Source organism: Peromyscus leucopus, chromosome 2, assembly GCF_004664715.2.
Source record: "Peromyscus leucopus breed LL Stock chromosome 2, UCI_PerLeu_2.1, whole genome shotgun sequence".
Classification (NCBI taxonomy): Eukaryota; Metazoa; Chordata; class Mammalia; order Rodentia; family Cricetidae; genus Peromyscus; species Peromyscus leucopus.
Window position 1 is genome coordinate 97425180 of NC_051064.1, and position 21741 is coordinate 97446920.

Below are 21741 nucleotides of genomic sequence, written 5' to 3' on the forward strand. Positions count from 1 at the left end.
AAAACCTTTTAAATAGAGCATTATCGGGAAAATACAATTTCATCCTAGAGGATACATTTCGCTTTGTAGACTAGAAAAAAGGAAAAATGTCATCATGAAGCTAGATATTCTGTACATCACTTATCCCAAATCCTCTCCTATACTTATTCAAGCACTTGGTTCTGAATCAATAAATGAATAAAATTGGCATACAAGTATTTTAATGTTATAAAACTTTGATGTCAAGAATTTAGATGTAGATTATGATGCTCAAGTAACTGTCTTGGCCTTGGCACTGGACATTACCTAACTTTAGATATCATTTACAATTTTGAGTGCTCATTTGTTATCCTAATTTATTTATATTTTAAGTAACAAGCATGTTTTTTATTTAAAAATTAATTTTCAATCATTTGGTTTGAGAATAAAACTTATATATAAAATATTGAATGGCAAATGAAAACAAGTGTTAACAGAATGAACAGAAAAAAAAAACAATTCTACCTCATTTGTTTTATAACAGATACTCTACTAACCTTAACCTGTATCACTTTAATTATAAAACCACTTCCAACTCCAAAATTAAAGTAGAAAAAGTCAATATATTATTTTTGTTGCCACAAATAAAATGTGCAAAAAGGTTGTAATTTTAATAAATTCTAAAGAGCATTTCATGTATCTCCCCAAAGAAGCAAGAATTTCCAAATGACAAGAAAAAAATTCTTCTTACAAAATATTTGATAGAAATATTCTAACTTGAGGTAAAAACAAACATAAGAAAGCATGTGCTTTGTTGTTCAAAACCTCAAAAAAAAAAAAAATTCAACGTTCAGGTGGAAGATTTGGGGTCATCTACAATCAAACTGGGTTTGACATCTGTGCAGAATACATGAATTACAATGTCATGAAGGTTTCCACCAAGAGAAATCCAGGAGAACAGGCATAGCAGGGTTAGGATGCCTCTGAGCAAGCCCCTCGAAGGGGGAGTGACCTTAGGCTTTTGGACAATGTTGAAATCATTAAGACTTTGGGAGGTCTAGAGATGTATTAAGTGTTTTGTATTATATAACGGCCATGAGTCTTTGGGGGCCATGAACAGAAGGTTAAGTATTAAATATAAAATGTTACTGACGGGCCCATGTGACCTTCCAGCTGGGGGAGCTTTTATTATGAAAGGCTGTAGACATATTGCCTAGCCACAGGAGTATCTTGCCCTGACTCCCCTGTTCTTGGTTTCTGTCTTGTTCTGTTTGTTCTCTCTGCTTCCTGCCTGCCATGACAGGGACAGATTCTGCCACACACTCCCACTGCCACCATGCTGCCTTGTCTCACAGCAGGCCTGGAAATGTAGAGCTAAGTCGGCCAGACTAGGACACAATGCCTGAAACAAGGCATGAGAGGAAAGACCTAATTTAACTTCAGTTCGTGGTTACATAGCAAACAGGAAGAGAAAAACAGCCAGAAGGCCAGGGACATGGTATCTCCTGGGTGACCTACTTCCAATGATGAGGCACTTAAAAGTTCCACAACCTCCAAAAAGAGCATCCATGTGGGACTAAGGGTACACCACAATAGTCTGTGGAGACATTTCGCACTCAAATCATAATGCATGCTCTTTATCCCTGTTAGGAGGAAGACGGCTTTCAAATACCTTTCTGGGGCTAAGAAGCACAAAGTTACACAAACATTCGCTTAATCTGAATAATTTTTAAAGCCTGTTTATATGGGCTTATTTAAGAAGTAACCATAGCTAAAGAGTCACTCCCCTCAGCTTACATAGTAAAATGCTTTATAAAATCAGTACCACCAGAGATTTAAGATCAAAATGTTCATACATTCAGTCCCAATCTCAAAGGACAAAAACCTAGTGAAGAAAATCTTTTTGAATATATTTCAAACATTTAAATGGACATGAGATACAAAAGATATGCTGCTTTGTACTTTTGCTTTTCTATCAACAATACATCTATTCTATCACTAAAGAAATTTGAGCCAGGTGGTGGTGGTGGCGGTGGCGGCGGAGTCGTACGCCTTTAATCCCAGCACTCGGGAGGCAGAGCCAGGCATATCTCTGTGTGTTTGAGGCCAGCCTGGTCTACAGAGCGAGATCCAGGACAGGCACCAAAACTACACAGAGAAACCCTCTCTCCAAAAAAAAAAAAAAAAAAAAAAAAAAAGGAGGGGAAAAAGAATAAAAAAAAAAATCTGGTATTCTCCGTTCACATTCAAAATTATCAATTCCAAGTAACTTGAGTTCTCTACAACACAATATTGCTGAAGGCACTCATAGGTTGCATCTGTCCATTGTAAGTATACCATAGGTACGAAAACTTTGTAGCATTACACACCTGAAATGATTTGACATGTGCACTTTTTCACAAAATGGAAAGTAAATAACTTGTAAAAAGCCATTATTTGAAGGTATTAATATCATTTTAGCCTCTCTACTACTTCTTAAGTTTTATCATTTCAGTAGAAACAGTCAGTAACTCACTTTTTAACATCATCACCTGAAAACATATGAACACATTTCCAAAATCATTTGCTCTCATCGTTTCTCAGCAGTGGGGACTTGTAATGGTTTTTCTTACATCTCACAAAGCAGAAAAGGCAAGCTTACACATTCTTTTCAAAAAAGTGATTATCTTAAACGCCTCATTCAAAGTTCTTAAAATTGTGTGATCATGTGTTCTATCCTGTACTCTCACTCTGGGTGTATGTACACACAAGAGTGTGTGTGTGCACTCATTTTCAGGAAAAGTGAGTGCCAATTTAAGTCATGTAAGACTTCCACAAAGTACCACCTTCAGTTTACACCTAAACTTACAAGAGTCTTATAGTAACAATCTAAAAGGTAAATTATTTCTAGTCTTTTCAATAAAATCTAGTCACTAGGAAGAGCTGAAGCAAATAATGTGATATCTGCTTTAATAAAGCTTTATAATTACTTTTCAGAAATATGTTCAAACTTTTTTCATTATAGATATATTCATGTACCATGAATTATGATAAGAGTCCCAAAATTCAATTTGTAAGCTGTTACATACTTGGACTTCACAAAAACACTAGTACTTAAGTCCAGTTAATTACTCAAGTTTTATTAAAGATCTTAAAAAAAGGTTTGATGTATGCATGATATAAACAAAGGTTATTAAAACTCAACAAGAAAAATAAAATACAAATAAACCTGAATTAAAATATCAAACATGCAATTAAAATAATAAGAATAAAAATTCAAACTATTAACTAAAACAATAAGACTAATCAAAAATAGCACAGGGGGAAAAAAGTCAAGAAAAAAATGAAACCCAAGTTGCTGATGTTACGAAGCTGCAGAATAATTAGCTTTATTCACAGGAAACAGAGTCTGTGATATATTCCTTATATTAACTCTGCTCCTCCAGTAATACGGGTGACCCCTCATATTACAGACCTTATAGAGCTCTTCAGAGAAAAGCAATATAAATAAAGAGTGGAGTGCGAACTGATTATGAGAAAGGATTAAAGGACTTAAGAACTTGGCTAGGCTACAGTGCTAGGAAGACAAAGGGAAAGTTGGGGGGGGGGGTCAAAAGTAATACAGAGTACAGGGACTCCCTGAGCGTTCTTCTCTCACGGTGATGCTGTGGCCAGTTTTGTGCCAATGTACATTCTATCACATTGTCCTCTGGCCCATATGCTTTCATATTTCTCTTTCGTTCACTTCTTTGCTGTCTTCTTTCTGTCCTACCTGTTTGGTTCATATCCCAAACTCTGAACACGAGTACTAAAGAGTTTTAAATAATAAATCAATTTATCTAGACTCAGCATCTAGACAGAAATATTAATCAATCATTACTCAAATTAATCAAAGACACAGGTGAATACTCTGATTTAACAGAGAAATATTTGTTTACATTATTTGATGAGCTATAGATATGAGCATGGAATTAAAGCACAAAGGCTAAATATTTGACAACTAAACACAACACCTTACACTCCTCAAACATTTTACTGCCAAGGAGAAGAAAAATAACTAATATCCATTCAGTTTAACATATACTTCTGGGCCAAGGATTATAGGTTCCATCTCCAACACTGAGAATGCACAGAGAGACACACCCACAAGTAGCATACAATCGGTATAAATAAAAGGACTTTTACTATGGAATAGGAAAAGCTAAAATGTAATGCTTATATTTTACTATAATCTGTAACAAATTTCACTGCTTGAAAACTGTAATGTTTTGTAAAATTAGGTAAAAGGAAAACATTTCATGTCACAAACTTGATTTTTCTTAAGTGTTTTAGATAGAACAGTCAATAAAAGCAAATAAACACAAAAACACTGATGACATCACATGAGTTACTTCACAGTATAACTCTTAAAAGTTAAAGGTTATTTTAAGTTATGTGAGCATATTTAACACTTATAAGGTCTTATTACATTCTAGTTGCTAATTCAGTTCTTATTTGTAACATGAAAGGCTAGTCTGCCTATGAAACCTTCTGAAGGTGCATTAAAGCCAAGAGACAAAGCCTAGAAGAGGGAGTATTTACATAGCTGTCCAAATTCCTGCAAATGGCAACTAGTCATTCAGGAAATACCTAAAAAATAGCACAAAAATGTAAATTAACTGAAGAAAAGACAAGTAAATACGAGTCTTTACTAAGCAAAAAGAAAAATAAAAAACCCACAAAGAAACAACAAAGTTGTTTCCATTAAGGTCCTAGGATTAGGGGTACAGCCCAAGAGCAGGTGAAAGGCCCTGAGTAGATCCCTGGTACTGTTAAAAAGGAAAAAAAAAAAAAAAACATAAAAAAGAAAAAAGAAACAAAAACTTACAATTTCTGACACAGGGACAGAAATCAGTAAAACACCACTAAAATATTTTTGTATCAAGGAAAAATATAGAAATATATAGTTATGTATATGTATTATTATATGAGAAACAATCAGAAACAAGTGCAAAGGGTAGCAAGGCTGTAGAGCTGGCCCTGTAAGTGAAAGTGAACCGGACCTGAGGCCTTGAGAACAAGAGAACTGGCCCCACTCTTTGCTGCAGGCTGCATTGGGTGAGATAGCCAGAGAAGTACTGAAGAGCTCACCCCAGTTGCGGTGATGACAAGGGAAAGCTGGCAGGCTGACCAACCCAGCTACCACCCAGAGCCAGAAGCAGGGCTATGAGTTAGCCCACCCAACACCCACCCCATCTATGAACTGCAGGAGCATGTGAAGGGGCCGGACATACAGACCCAAAACTGCAGGAGCTCCACAACACAGGACAACAACAGGATATCCAAGAGGATCCCAGTGCAGGTCCAGTATCAGTGGCGCAGGAGAAGCCAGAGTCAGACCAATGAATGACTCCTTGCAATGAACACTTGCCAGTAAAGATGTATGGACTAAAGGGTATACTGTGTGACTCACTGGGCCACACTACAGAATCTTGTGTGTGTGTGTGTGTGTGTGTGTGTGTGTGTGTGTGTGTGTGATGGGAGGGGGGGTCAGTTGTTCTTTTAAATTTTGTTTTGTTTTTGGGAGGAGGTTGCAGGGGCAGATGTGGATGCCAGGGGATGGAGAGATGAGTGGGATCGGATGCATAATGTGAAATCCACAAAGAATCAATAAAAAGTTAAAAGGTGGGGGCGGGGCGGGAAGAGCAACAGGTCAGGCATTCCACAAATTAAAAACCGCAAAAGGACCAATGAATACATGAAAAAATTTTCAAAATAATTTCCAATTAAGGAAATGTAAATTTAAAAGATACTGCTTTGAAACCAGGCATGGTAGCACATGCCTTTAACTGAAACACTCAGGTGTTTAAGGCCAGCCTGGTCTACATACTGAGACCCTGTTACGAAAAAAACAAAACAAAACAAAAAGATATTACTTTTTACTGATTAATAAAAACTAGAACTTTCAGCTTTTGTGGAACAAGAGGGAACCTAGCACATTAGCAAAAAAGGAAAAATTACAAAAGTTAAGGGAACAGGCTGGAGAGATGGCTCAGTGGTTAAGAACACTTGTTGCTCTTGCCAAGAATCTGAGTTTAGTTATCAGCACTGACACCATGACTCACAATCACCCTAAACTCCAGTTCCAGGGGATCATACGCCATCTTCTGACCTCCACAGGCATCACATATACACACTCGTACATATAAAATTTTTAAATCTTAAAAAACTAATTTTTGAGTAAGGAGTGTGGAGAAACACCAATAATCAGACGGGGGGGGGGGGGGGACTGAGGGAAGATCTTGCGTTCAAGACCAACCTGGGCTACAAAGAAAAGTAAACCAAAGAAAAGCAAGAGATTTTGCAGCAGATAGAAACTATTCCAGAAACCTACAAGAGGTTAAAGTACAGAGTACATAGAACTATGGGGCACCCATCCCTAAAGTGAAACAATGATAGTATAACCCCTACATTCAAGGCTCTAGAAACATCAAGGAAGAGGAGACAGAAATATTCTAAATGGCTGAGAACCAGGAGGACTGCTGTAAATAGTATCTTCTGGACATGACAGGAAGGTTATACCCATGAATTATCAACAATATGATTGTTGCACAAGACCACACCAGTTGACATCCCATCATGAATTGGGGAAGGGCTCATAAGGTCCCACCCCTAGTTGAGGAACTACAGGCAATCACCTGCTAAAAGTCAGTTTTCTTCAGGGACAGTCTCATAGGCTGCCCATGCTCATGTGGACAGCCCTATGCCCCTGTACACACAGCAACACTAACTGGTAGGTTTTATATACATTCTCTCTGCTAGCAACATCTTAACACTTCACAACCTGTCCAAAGAGCCTGTGCTCAGCTTCACTGTCTATTTCACACATGGACATGTTGCCTAAAGCATTGCTTTTGCTTATTTAAGTATATATAAGAACAGAAAAAGATAAAAATATAAAGGTCCTTTTTATAAACTTATAAAGCAAACTGAATCATTATTAGCATGCTTAAAAAAAAGTGACAGAATCACTAAACATGCTATCATTCCCCCAAACTAAGAATATTTTGATTGAAGAAGCAGTAAAAATACTGACTATTCTACCTTCATTCTTTCCTCAAGAGATGTAAAGGAGAGGGAACCCATGGTGGGGAGTTGGGGAATTATCACATTAAAATGAAGTTGGAAATCACAAAGTATCCCAAGGGTTTTGCTTTTTTTGTTGATTTCCTTTTTCCAGAATGATCAGAAAGAAGGCATACTTCTTATGGGGAAAGACAGCTTAGGGATGTAAAAAAGACTATATTAAACTCTATAAACATCACCCAAATTACAAAATATCAAAAGAAACATGACCTCCAGAGAAGTAATTATTATGACCACATTTTAAAGAGACCATAATCATTCATCAACATAGAAGACTGGTACTGAGCCTTAATACACTTGTAATGAAAACAAAGCCAAAGACTTAAGAGAAACCAACAACAAATGGCCCCATGAGGACAGAAAGAAAAAAACCACTCAGAAACAATATGTTTTTCTGAGGAGGAGCAGCAGGTGAAATAAACCAACCCTGTTACAATGCTAGAGTATTTTGCTTTCATCTTCTGTATAAAGAATAATGTACAGACTATGGGCGAGTGAGATGACGGTGCTTTTCATCAAAGTTGACTGATGATCTGAGTTTAATCCCCAGTACTCACAAGTGGAAGGAGAGAACAGATCATACACACACACACACACACACACACACACACACACACACACACACACACTGCTTTTATCCATTTATTTCCTTACTTATTCAAAAAAATTGACTTAAGTCCAATTTCTATGAACTAGTACTGAACACTTAAAGGAACCAAAGACATAAATGAACCTGTCTAATAAAGTACTCTATTTAAATAAGATAGTCATATGTAAATAATAAAGTACTCAAAGTAGGCAGCTACCCGAGAGTAAGGACCATGTCCAGTTAACACGTGGATACCCTTAAATATTTGCCAAGTTGTAAACAATAACTAGCAGTATTTACTAGGCAATGGTGGTAGGATCAGGTGTTGATCAGTTCTGTATCAAGAAGAGGTAAGAATGGTAGACTAGGATGTTTCACAGATTTGGAGCGATTTGATTGTTTGGTTTTTAGTTTTACCTAAACAATTTGCTACTCACGTAAATGAACTTAAGTCTTAAGATGTGGACCACAAGTATTGAAACCCAGTCTCACTGACAGATTCTCATTTATACTCTGAGATAGGCTGTGAACTAGACATATAATAGAGTAGTGCAGTGCCAGTTATCAAATGACGATGGCTTCTTTGAAACTACAGCCCAGTAAACATGACACCAACCCCTAAGAAAGTCGAAGTACATTAGGTCTATGAGCTCTGGAAAGGAGGGAAACAAGCTAATTACTTTAGACAGATCAGATGACGTTTGATCAAGACATACTTGGCATATGGAAAACTCATGTGATAAACTAGAGAGCAAACACCAATAGCAAAGACAAGAATGCTTTGGGTGCTGAAAGCACGCAGTCTTTCTTCCTGTCAGTCTTACAACTCCTTAAGATCACCATCTATGGAGTGGTGAAAAAGTTCACAGTCCAGAGGCACTCATTCTTGAGAAGTCAGCAGAATGAAGGAGGGCACTACAGAGAAAAGGAAAGTCATCGGTGGGTCAAAAGCAGTTAGGAGTCAGGATGAGCAGGAAGCAGTGACTTAGCTGGTAGCAGCAGTTCACAAGAAAGGGAGAGAATGGTTTAGTAGGCGATAATTATCAAAAGAGACTAGGACCTGGATACAAACAGAGGGCTGTGCGGATTCTGAGAGTGCAGAGTTCATCAGTCTCAACAGGAGGAAGAGGCATATACAGTCAAGAACAGGTGAATATGGACAAAAAAAGTATACACCTGTTCCCATTTTTAAGTTCTTTCCAGGCCAAAGCCAATTTATTTATCTCTTTAGCCCTATGCCTAGCACTAAATAACACTGTGTTAGGTGAAGATATCAGTTCCAAAATTTTAAAATACACAAACCAAAAGGCACTGAAAACTCATTTTATATATTATGTCCTTTATTTTTTGAGACTGTAATCATTTCTCTTTTCCCTTTCCTCCCTCCAAGCCCTCCTATATACCCCTCCTTGTTCTCTTACAATTCATGAGCTTTTTTACTAATTGTTACATGAATGTATGTATATGTATTCACTATGTATATATATATATACACATATAATCCTAAATATATAAATACATCCTGTTCGGTTTGTATAATGTTACTTGTATGTATGTTTTCAGGACAGACCATTTGGTACTGGGTTACCAATTAATGTGCTCTTTTGATAATCCAAAAGGTCTCAGAAGAACTAATGACTATAAGTCAGATGCAAAAGCAGCCACACTTGGGAGATAGCTCTGCTATATCCCTATAACCCAGATCCCTATAAACCATGCTTAAAAAAAAAAAAAAAAACCCTAGCCAGGGTAGGACATGCACCTGTAATCCCAGCACTGGGGAGACAGAGAAAGGTGGGTTGCTGGGGGGTTCCTGGCCAGGCAACCTAACCTAATTGGCAAGCTCCATGCCAAATGAGAGACCTTGTCTCATAAGAAAACAAGGAGGGTGACACGCGAAAAACACCTGAGGGTTGACCTTTGACACTTACATACCCAAACATGCACCTGTATACACCAAACCACATCTAAGATGGGTGCACACCACTGCTCCCTACCTACTCATTAGGCTGAGGTGGGAAGTGTTTGATGACTTAAAGCACCCACAGTAACTAACAGGATCCAAGTATCTGCTGAAAATTTGCTCTATGCAACCTCTGAAATAACTGCCTTAAGAATCCTAGGAAGCATATCACAGAATCAAATGCTTAAAATGGACATAACTTAAGGAACCAAGGAAGTAAAATTTTCTCAATATACTAAATCAAACCTTCTGTAATTTCATTCTCCATGAAACAAGCCAAGCATGGTGGCCCAAGCCTATAATCCCAATACTCAGAGGCTGAGGTAGGAGAACCATACCTGGGCTATGTAATATAAACCTATCTCCAATATTAAATGGTAAGACATTATGTGTCCAAAATTCTTGACATTTATTTTTTAATGTAGAAAATTCTTACAATTCAAAAGATACAAAAACTAATTAAGTATATAAAATGTAATTTTCATTATTTCATTCAACTATTACCCATAGAAAGAGATGAATTAAAAAGTAGGAAAGGTAGCTGGGAATAAGGTTCTTTTTTTTTTTTTTTTTTTTTTTTTTTTTTTGGTTTTTCAAGACAGGGTTTCTCTGTGTAGCTTTGCGCCTTTCCTGGAACTCACTTGGTAGCCCAGGCTGGCCTCGAACTCACAGAGATCCGCCTGCCTCTGCCTCCCGAGTGCTGGGATTAAAGGCGTGTGCCACCGGTTCTTACCAAATAAGCATGAGGACCAAAGTTTGAGTCATCAGAACCCATGTAAAAGCCAGGCAGACATGGCAGCCACTCATGGTGAGTACACAGGAGGCAGAGACAGACAATCTCCAGAATAAGCTGGCTAGCTAGTCTAGACAATCAGTGAGCTCCTGGTTCAACTGAGAGATCACTACCTCAATAACTAAAATGTGGAAAGCAACAGAGAAATACATAAGACACACGCGCGCGTGCGCGCGCGCACACACACACACACACACACACACACACAGCCACTCACATGTGACTATGCTTATACATATGCACACATACCATACCAAGAAAAAAATAATAAGTAATTTAGGGGAGGCTGGCCATGGTGGCACAAGCCTTTAATCTTAGTATCTGAGAGGCTCAAGAAGTTAGATTTCTATGAGTTCTAGGCTAGCCTGGTCTACATAGTAAGTTCCAGGTAGGCAGGACTACATAGTGAGATCCAGTCTCAGAAAAATAATAAAAATAACAATCATAATTTTTTTAAAATAGAAATAACATTGTTTCAATGTCTGGCAATGATGTGTAAAAAAGTTCAAAGAAATGGGGGGAAAAAAAGAACAATTTCCTTTTTCTGGAGGTGGGAAGAAATAGGTCTTGCCAGGTTGGCCTACACCACAACTCTTCTTACTTGACCAACCCTTTAAAGACATTAAGTCCACAGTCAGAATCTACATGACTACTTACTTGTCAAAGCTGGTTAAGAACACAAAACAATAGCTCAGAAGAAAAGTAATTAGACATGGCTTTTAAAAATAAAATAGTACACACTATTTTGGAGTGCTCGAAACTCCAGACTTCTTTGTACAACTTTCTTCTCATTCTCCTACGGCTCTTTAACACTCACACCACAAACGCACGTAGGTCTTCTAAGAAGGAGTTCCTTTGCCAATCCAGAGATTTCTGTGGCAATACATACAAGGAAGATATTTAAAATGCACAGGCAACAAATGCTACTTCATTAGCTGGTGGCCCTTCTCTTCCTGTCTAAGAATAAAAGCCACTAGTGGCATCTGATTTCCCATAACTTTCCATAACTGGTTTCATCTATATATGTGAAGTTCTTTTTAGCTCAACCTTTTACTCCTCTTTAGAGATAGGATCCTGCTATTTAGCCTAGGCTGGCCTGGAATTTGTTCTCTTGCAGCCTACAATGCTGGGATTACAAACATGTACTGCCTCGGCTGGTTCTTGATGCCTCTGTACCTGCAAATCCACTCATTCATGATCTTTGGTCTTAATCTCTATCTACTATTTTATTTTTTCCCAGTGTAGGACTGCGTTAGATCAACAATGGCAGCAAGATCAAGAATTGTTTTTATTTAAATACCCCTCCTCTTAAGAATTCAAATGACCTCACCAAGTGTTATGCTTAATTCTTCTAAATGACAACAAAATATTTTATGTAACTTTAAAAATGTTAGAAATATAAAATAAGTAAGCCATTTTCAATTATTTTCCCCTAGTTTTAAGGTATGACTGGCAGGCAAAAGAGACATGACACATGGCATGGTGTTTGCCATATCTATGTATTGTAGCGTAATTATTAAGCTACAATAGGACTACCCCATAATACCTTTGGGATCTATTCTCTCAGCCATTTTCAAGAGCCAATCAGCATGATGATGTATAATCATAATGCTATACTACAGACCTCCAGAACTTAATATGAGACAAAGACTGCTTCACTGGCACTTTCTTCCCTTTGTCTAGCTGCTAGAAAACTTGCTTTTCCACATACGGGTCACCACGCCCTCGGGGGCCTCATACCAGAGATCCTGCATAGCACATACTTACATTAAAATTCATAACAGCAGCAAATTACAGTTATGAAGTAGCAACAAAGTAATCTTATGATGAGGAGTCCCCACAACTTGAGGAACTGTATTAAAGGGTCACAGCGTTAAGAAGGCCGAGACCCACTGATAGCATCTCTCCATTCTCTAGTCCCTGTGATTCTTTGATAGTTTATAGTCTGTTAGTCTGTCTGTAAGGGAAAACATTTTTAAACACCTGCTCTAACACATATATTTTTTATTCTTATAAGCTGATTTACACCATTATAATTATATAGACATTTTATATGTACATATATATAAAATCAAAAAGATTAAGGGGAAAGATTTAAAACATAATTAGCTTCTACTATTAATTTACTATAGAAAATTTGGCATTTCTTCCTCTAACTCTGGAAATACGGTAAGCATACTTTATTGGTGACCACTGGTCTGAATGCTGAAAGCTCATTTAAAAATAAAAGCGTTCACCACATAGCTTAAGCACTGATGAACAGTTTGTTCCTATTAAAGCTTGCCTTACATATTATTCCTATTAAAGCCTGACTTTCAAATTCTTCAAGCTCTCATTAACATTTTTTTTTTTTTTTGCAGTGTTGGGAATCAAACCCAGAGCCTTGCATTCGCTAGGCTAGTGCTCTACTACTGAGCCACACTCCTAGCACAGCCAAGTCACCCTTAATGCTGTCTAGTATTCACTAACTCATGAATTCAAAGGCTAAGCTCTAGCTATAAGAGCCAATAGATTTAGTGGTAAGATCTGAGCCTAACCACAGCACAAATCTTTTGTGTATCTTCTATGTGTATATGTATTTCTCCAATTTCATTTGGAAAAAACAAACAAATAAACAAACAAACAAATGTATAAGATTCCAAGTAAAATACAGCCTTACTGACACTGATAATTTTATGTACTGTATGGTTATATTGTTCATTTTAATACCTAGATTCCAGTGAATATATTTCAAAGAATCATCAAATAGACTAATGACTAAATCAAACATCCTTTTTTTCTAATGTAACAACAAAAAGTAGAGATAATAGAAGAAAAGTTTGTATAGTTCATTCTACCATTAAACAAAGTAAGAAAACATATTCAACACTCTGCCCAAGTACAAACAATGCAGTAGGCACTGGTCTTTCTAAAACCTGACAATGTAAAAGAAACTTCAAGAAAAAGGCCAGCCAGCAGTGCTTCAGTTTGCTGTACAACAGCACCACCAGGTGGTAGTTTATGCAATCTTCAGTCGAGCACCTTCCATTATAGGAACTTGAGGCAATCCAATGCATCTTCTGATACCTCTGATAATTAGAAATAAACTCCAAAATTTTAACTAGTGATATTTTTGTCTACTCTATTTTCATGATTATGAGAAATACAGAACAAACTAATCACTTTTCTAGTTGACAACTTTTCAAAGGTTTTAAAATAAATATCCACTTTCTCAAGTGTGGTTTTAATTTTGCTAACATTACAACTTTAAAGAAGTAATGGAAGCATAGATTTTACTTAATTTTTGAAGTTACAATATCTGTAAGTTGCACATATCCCGAAGACATGAATAATTTAAATACAGACCTGTATTTTAATATTGCTGAATGTTCTCATAAATAAGTCTGTAGGAGAATAACTCATTACACTACCAAAGATGGGTTTAAAAGTTTAAAAATGTTTTCTACACATTATCTTCATTAAACAGAAATTTTCATTTTTTGATCTATAGCAAAATGATCCATTTTTTAAATTTAAACACACATGTCTATTTTAAAAGTAGCACTAAGTCTTTTCAACAATACAGTAAGTGATATTCTAGGAAATCTTAAGATCTCAAGCTCACAATAAACTTACACAGGTGCATACTCATGTATACACATACACATGGTTGTACTAAAAGACAAAGCTGTAATTGATATATCTCCTCATATAACTACCCTCTGGCTAAGAATGAATGATTTAAGAAATAATTTCTAACAGAAGAGTTTTAATTTTGTTACAGTTCCAATCAATCAAACAATATTAAACCTGCATATAAATATTTTCATGGTAAAAGTAGATCTCTAGTTATTAGCATCAGTACGGCAGAGGTTATTTATAAATTCAATATTCATCTTTAGCACTGCTAGTTTCAAAAATGCTATTTCCTATCAGTACTTAACAAAGAAATACCAACTTAACTGAGAGTGAATGTCCAACTCCTACCTGGATAACTACTCAAATAATACTTCAGCCTTTTAGAAACTGAAAAAAATCAAAAAGGTAATTTAAATTACATGTCTATTCCATACAGAAATAATAGGTCATAATAAGATTTATCCTGAAAGAACAAACAGAAAACTCAATGCTACTTCATATTTTGGTCTATTGAACTTTAGAACTAACTAAACTTCAATGATTAATCTTAAATTTTCAAGCCATTAAAATGACAATGCATTTCCAAGGAGTATTACATTCTTTTGTTTTGTTTTTTTTCCAGACCGGGTTTGTTTCTCTAGGTAGCTTTGGTTGTCTTGGAACTTGCTCTGAAGACCAGGCTGGCCTGAAACTCATAGAGATCCTCCTGCCTCTGCCTCCCAAGTATTGGGATTAAAGGAGTGCACCACCACTGCCTGGCATTATGTTTTATTTTTACTAAGCTTATTGTGAGCAGAATGGCTAACTATGTAGGAAAATTTCCAGATATACCATTACATTTTCAGAGTTTTACAAATTACAAATAGAAAACATTTTTTTTTTCATTTAGAAAAGGGGGGATGCTTTTTTTCTTTTTGAGCCTGAAGAATTTCTATTTCCTAATAAACCATAGTTTCTTAGGTAACCCCATGAAGTTACTTACAATCTGGTTCAGACCAGTTTTTCCAGAATTTACCCGAAAGATGTTCTGCATAAATAAAACTTGCAGATAATTCATTCTTATCCTACTAGGCAGCAAAGCATTTTATATTTTACTTAGGAACATTTTCTTAAAAACAACTTTACTTCTGTTTTCTTTTAAATGGGGGTGGAACTGGATTGTGTTTCAATAGTAGACCACTTGCTTAGCATACATGAATTCTTTGTGGGTTCCATCCTCATCCATGAAAAAGGACCAAAACCAACAGCAACAACAAAAAATGCGGAAAATGTAACTTTTCTTCAGGTTACCATCTTCATACAAACTGTTTTGCACAGTAGCCCTTTTATGCTCTGACCTCACCTTTCTTAGGTGTGGCTATTGCCAAGAGTGTGCTCCCCATGCTTATGTGAGAAACTCAGTATATAGAAACAAATTGCATAGTTTTTCTGGCATATCGCTACTTGGGTCCTTTCTCTTCCTCTTGGCTTTTCCATAGCAAGTTTTCAAATGATTAGAGTTACTTATTGTAGGAAAATCACAGCAAAACAGGCTATTTCTACTGCAATGGAGTTCTTAAGAACTCTGGGCATCTGAACATGGAGTCAAAATACATCTTCCCTTAGAAAATTAGCCTTGCTGTAAATTGTGCAGTACAGTTTCTGGCTTCTTTTCTACTGGCACCAGAATCAACCTGCCTTATTTTAGCCTTTTCTATTCTTCATATGATAGTATTTTCCCCTAGATAATCTAATAGCATACTCACATTCTCTTTGCTCAGTCAATACCAAGAACTTTAGGAACAAAGGAAAGTGGTAACAGCAGGCTGAGTGTGGTGGTTATATGCCTATTCACAACACTCCTGAGGCAAAGGCAAGAGGAGCATGAGTTGAAGGCTAGCCTGGCTACAAAGTAGGACTCTGTCTCACAAATAAAAAGAAAAGATACAATAGCACTGTGGTCTAATTATATGTGAAGTATAAAGAGGGTTGGATGATCATAGTTATACTAACTGAAAACAATGTGTTTATAGCTTGTATTTCTATGACAAAGAAATGCTGATAAACCAAATCTCAGTTTCTATCTGTGAGGATACTCAGTAGTCAAAGTACAAATATATAATTTTGTTTGGCTACTTATGAGCCTAATACTAGAGAATTTCTAAAAAGCATTGGACAATTTCCAAAAGCATCAGAAATATTAATAAACACCAATGCATTTTTAAAATCTAGATTGTATATATATTAATTATACATAAGATTACAAAATTATACATTTTTCACTTTGTTAATCTATTATCAATTAACAAAGTGAAGCTTCAGGACTTCTGCCTAAAAGAAATAAAAACCTACTTCTCTCTACTGAGAAGTTCCTATAGCTCAAGTTTTACAGAAATTTTAAGTCATCATTTTAATGAATAGAAAAAACATGAGATGATATGTGAACAATAAATAATTTTTTTCTAATGAAGATAAGAATTTTTAAAGCATTTAAATTATGAGCCCTATTGATATATAAGGCTTAAATAAATTAAAGTTACCACTTTATACCTACTAGCTTGTTATGTCAAAACCAATTTAAAGAAAGGAAATTCTTCTCTGAAGAAGAAATTAATTAAGGAAAAATATCTTGGCAAAGGGAGGAAGGGTAGTTATCCTACAAAGTTATCATCTTTGTCCCACATATAACCCAGAGACACCCAGCTAACTTACTTCCATCTTGCAATTGAAAATACACAATAGAAATCACTAAAATAAAAACCATTCAAGATGGTAAAACCTTTCTGGTGGCAACTGTAGCCAACCACACAACACTCAGGTCACCCAGTAGCTAAGAAGACATACTCATGGACAAATAGGATACTCCATTTCCCTCTCTGTAAAACGGGGTGAATTTTCAAACTGGAAATTTACTATTGGTAAAAGCCATATAAAATTAAGGATTTGATCCATACCTTGCTTTGACTCCAAACCTTCTGGTTGTTTGCTCTCTCTCAGGGATGAAGCAGAATCTACACAGGTGTCTTGCCTAAGCAATAAAAATAAAAACTTTACAAACTGGATTCAATAATTTACTGTCCAAGTTCTTAGAACTATGCTAGGTACCAGGGAGACAGGGTGAATTCCAAGCCCCAGGGTATAATTTAGTACTAGGGGAAGTCAGAACCGTGTATACATGTGTCAAAAGAAGCAATTATAGAGAAATAATATGTGATGTACTTCTTTGTAAAATCAAGAAGAAAACCTAGGGGAACATGGATGCAATTTCCCCCCCCAAAAAACTCTGTAGGGAAGCTGATGGAAGAAATCACAACTCACAGCAGTATCCAATAATTTTCCAGTTTTCACAGTTAAATGTAATGGGCATTTTAGCATTCAAATTACTTTATATTCTTCTAATTTCATACCTCAAATGCTTTGATGTCTACTGTATGTGGAAAATACATTTGATATGTATATATATACATATATATAGATATAAAATCAAAGTAAATAGATTAAATATAAGAACATGCAAAAAGTTTCCCTATACAACTTGCAGCAGAGTTGAACAGTGCTGTACCATCTCAGTGCTGATGCTACAAACACCTTTTCAACAGAGTTAAGATACTATTTGTGAATATTCAAGTGAGATAAGCAATGACCTTCTCATATCAGATAACTATTTCCTTCTGAGAATTTTTATTGGTACCCTGAAAGAAGCATTACAGGAATAATTTGGGAAATGTTGCTAGTCACAAAATTATTTTATCTAGTTATCAGTAGCACAAGTCTTTCAAGTAACCTAAGAATAAAACAGAACTGCAAGTATTTCTTTGCCAAGTTTACTCTTTACAATCAATGTATTTGGAAAGTATGTATTTATTTTGCATTAACAAATCACGATTACAAACCCAAACTCAAACAGAGACTATAATATCATGTTTTTGGAACCAGGCATGGTGGTGCACATCTATAATTCTACCACATGGGAGGATGAGGCAGAAATAGCTATATCTATCTAAAAAAAAAAAATTTATTTGGCTCTGGTACTAATAATAACTTCTGTGAGATTTGTAGTTGCCATGACTCCATTTTTAATGTTTCTCTGCTATCAAATGTCACCTACTCATATTGTATTCTTTCACTATAATGACTGGCAAGTCGCAAGGATGGTATCAAAAATTCTCCTTGGTATTTCAGAGACAAAAATGCAGAGTTTTGCAAGGAATAAAGTTAAAATGTTCTACCTGAAGCATCCTAGTAAACTCAGATATTATCTACCCCAAGCACTGATCAACCTTTACAGAAAACATTTTTATACATCCTCAAATGGCACATAATTCTTTAGCTACACACACATAAACCTAAAACCACAAAAATATGCATTTGTATCAAAATATGACAAAGTATTCCATTAAAACATGTAATCTTTATGATTTTAAGTATCAGTATTTTTAAGTTTAATTAACATTAATGTACCAAAATTGCCACCAACAAAATATGGTATCACTGGTAAAAAGTATACAGGACATTTATAATACTCCAAAGATGACACAATAAAATCTCTGCAATCTAGCTGAGAATGTGTAGCCTATATTATGACAAATCATCAGACAAACCCATTACTGAAATGCTTTTCAGTAAGGGAAGTTCAACGTTTTTTCAAGAAAGACAAAAGGCTATGGAAATATTTCAGGTCAAGGAATCTAAATAGTCATGACAATTAAATATTACAAATGACCAGGCTAGAAGTGGAATAAGGGTGAAGTGAACTGAATCAAGAGAAATTGAGATACTGATGGTAGACAGATAAAAGCCTTTTATGAATGATAAATTTCCTGAAATTGATACTCACAGTTATATAAAGGCTAGGACTGTTCCTTTGAATACACAATGTAGCATTTAGGGATAATGTGTCACATCACAAGGTGACTTAAGCATCAAATGTTCATTCAGACATAAAAATTACACATGTAGGTCCTGAGAAATGGCTCAGCAGGTAAAGGTGCTTGCCACTCAAGCTTGATACCCTGAGTTCAATCCCTGGAACCCATGTAAACATAGGAGAGGAAATACTTGTTCTTTGACCTCCACACATGTGCAGACATACATACATCATACACAAAAATATTAAGATTTTTTAAAAGTATATGTATATATAAATAAAAGGTGTGTAAAAAGGATAAAATGTTAATAAAAAGTAAATCTAGATAATGTTTTAAGGATTTCACCTTTACTAGTCTGATTTTTACAATGAATTTAGTCTAAAATTACTTCCAAATAAAATGTTAAGTACAAATGCAATAAAAACTGATCAAAGTCCCTAAAATATTCTTCAAATAAGACTCTTTAAAGATTATCTACTGTTATAAACCATTTATTTGCATGCCCAATGAGAATATACATAAAATTCTATTTTAAGTTAGGTTTGATCAGGCTTGTTGAAGTCACAAAACAGAATTTCCATAAATAGCTACAGTACACCACCCTGTGGTAGAAACATGAAAAGACAGATTTTTTTTTTTAAATCGGAAGTAGCTCTTAATGATTTAAAACTTACAAATCAGTACTAAGCAGAGCATGGTGATGCATGCCTGTAATCCTAGTACTCAAAGAGGAAGGGACAGGAAGATTGCCAAAAGTTCAAGGCCAGCCTGAACTACAGAGGGAGACCTTGTCTAAAAATAAACAAACAAATAAAATAAATACAAATCAAAACTAATACTAGATTATTGTAAGATGTGAAATTCACAACTAAAATTGTCACACAGGCTTAGTTCTTTAACACAACTTAAAATTTTTCACTAAACAGTAGAGAAAACAAGAGATTCACAAAAACATGTTAAAGTCTAAGAACACTACAACATGCATATATTTCTCTCTTTCAGGTTTATAAGAAGTCTGAGTCTACTTTATAATAATAAAATATGCTAGTTGCCCAAACTAGGAAAAACTAAGAAAAAACCTGCAATTGATATTTAAAGGCTAATTGACTGTACTCTGTACTAAACACTTTAAAACTAAGACTATTAGAGTAAACCACTGGAGAGTGAAGAGAACTTAAGGGAGGAAAGCACACCGCAAAGCCAGTGTGACTAGGAGTCTACAGTGATCTTTGTGATTCTATTTAAAACAAGGGAGGAATAAGCTTGATTTTATTTTTACTTTCCTAATTCTCTCCACCTGCATTCTTTCTTTAGCACAGCTTAATTTACAATCAATGACCTTGTTAGAAGAGGACTCTATTTGCAGCCCTAACTTACGTTCTCAAACTGACAAAAGCCCAACTTTCTTTTGCATGACACTACTACTCCCTCTTTAAAATAATAATAATAATAATAATAATAATAATAATTTTTTATTGATTCTTAGGGAACTTCACATCATGCACCTCAATCTTCCCCATTTCTCAGTCCTTCCATATCCACCCTTCACCCTCACAGTGCCCCCCCAAAAAATAAAAAACTAAAAATATTAATTAGAAAAGGCAACCCAATTCACTCCTCCGTCTTTCCTGCCTCTCCATCACCTCATTTGTCTTAGTGGCACTGGGTCTGTGGTATGTCATGCAGTAGATCCTTTCTCCAAACAGCTTTACTTAACAAATGTTCTTTGTAATGAGTTGTTGGTCAGGTTCAAGGCCTCTGGCTTCTGGTACACTATCAATACTGAACCCTCACCAAAACTCCTCAGATACCCTGTTGTTGCCCGAGTCATGGAGATCCTGCAGCTATGGTTCTACAGGAGCAGTCCCTCAGAGAGATCCAGCAGGTCATAGATGGGATAGATGTTGGGATAGGTCAACTCAAAGCACTGGATGTGGGCCTGGTTGGTAGCTAAGTTGGTCAGTCCGGGCCTCAGCTGGGATTGACCCCCTCAGGCGAGATATGGAGATAGCTCTGCAGCACACACACCATCCGGTGTCAGCTCTCCCAAGCCCATGGTGAGGGGTGGACCCATCTCTCCTGAGTACAGGGCCAGCTCCCCCAGGGCTGGGGTGATCAGGGCCAGCTCCCCATATAGGGCAGAGCCAGCTCTCCCAGGGCCGGCGAGCTCAGTATGGCCCTCAGATTTCAACATACTCCCCCTTCACCCCCACCCAGGGTAACATGGGCTACAGACCCCAGCTGTAGCAGGACCACGGACGCAGGCATGGCCCTCGGCAGCTCGAGCCCGACAATACCATGGTCCCGATAGCAGTGCAGGCCACCCAGATCTGCAGGGCCCCGTGGCAGCATGGCCCTTTGACATTAACATGGCCACAAGGGGCAGCCTAGACCGCAGGCATGTGGCCTTTGGTGGCAATACGGGCTAAAAACATCAACACAGACCGCAACTGTGGTAGGGCCATGGATCCAGACATTGTCCTCAGCAACAACTCTGCCTAGATGTCACCATGGCCCCACATGGCAGTGCAGGCCACTCAGAGCAGCGTAGCCCTGGCAGCAGCATGACCCTCAGGTACCAACATGGCCTCAGGTGGTGGCCCAGATCCCAAGCATCTACATAGCCTTCGATGGTAACAGGAGCCACAGATATCAACAGAGACTCTGGCTATGGCAGGGCCACAGACCCAGACATGGCCCTCAGCAGCTAGATGTCACCATGGCCCTCGATAGTACTCTTTCCTTTCTTGCAACACAGTGTTTTCTGAAATGACATTAACACACTGGGGAAATTTTATAGAACTTAATCAAGAACAACTATGTGTGAATTAACAAAAGCTTGAAACATGTGTGTGTGTGTGTGTGTGTG

The 21741-nt window shown here is 36.7% G+C and overlaps 1 protein-coding gene across 2 annotated transcripts in view; it reads right to left on the reverse strand.

Moving 5' to 3' along the window:
- Caap1 (caspase activity and apoptosis inhibitor 1) overlaps window positions 1-21741 on the reverse strand; it is a 52272-nt gene that overhangs the window by 1722 nt on the left and 28809 nt on the right. Inside the window, exons 5-6 of one of the 2 annotated variants that reach the window (XM_028870322.2) lie at window positions 16959-17032; window positions 14374-14412 (exon numbers count right to left, since the gene is read on the reverse strand). In XM_028870322.2, coding sequence (XP_028726155.1) covers window positions 14374-14412; window positions 16959-17032 — 113 coding nt within the window. The remainder of the gene's footprint in view (window positions 1-14373; window positions 14413-16958; window positions 17033-21741) is intronic. The other variant, XM_028870323.2, reaches the window with a different exon arrangement.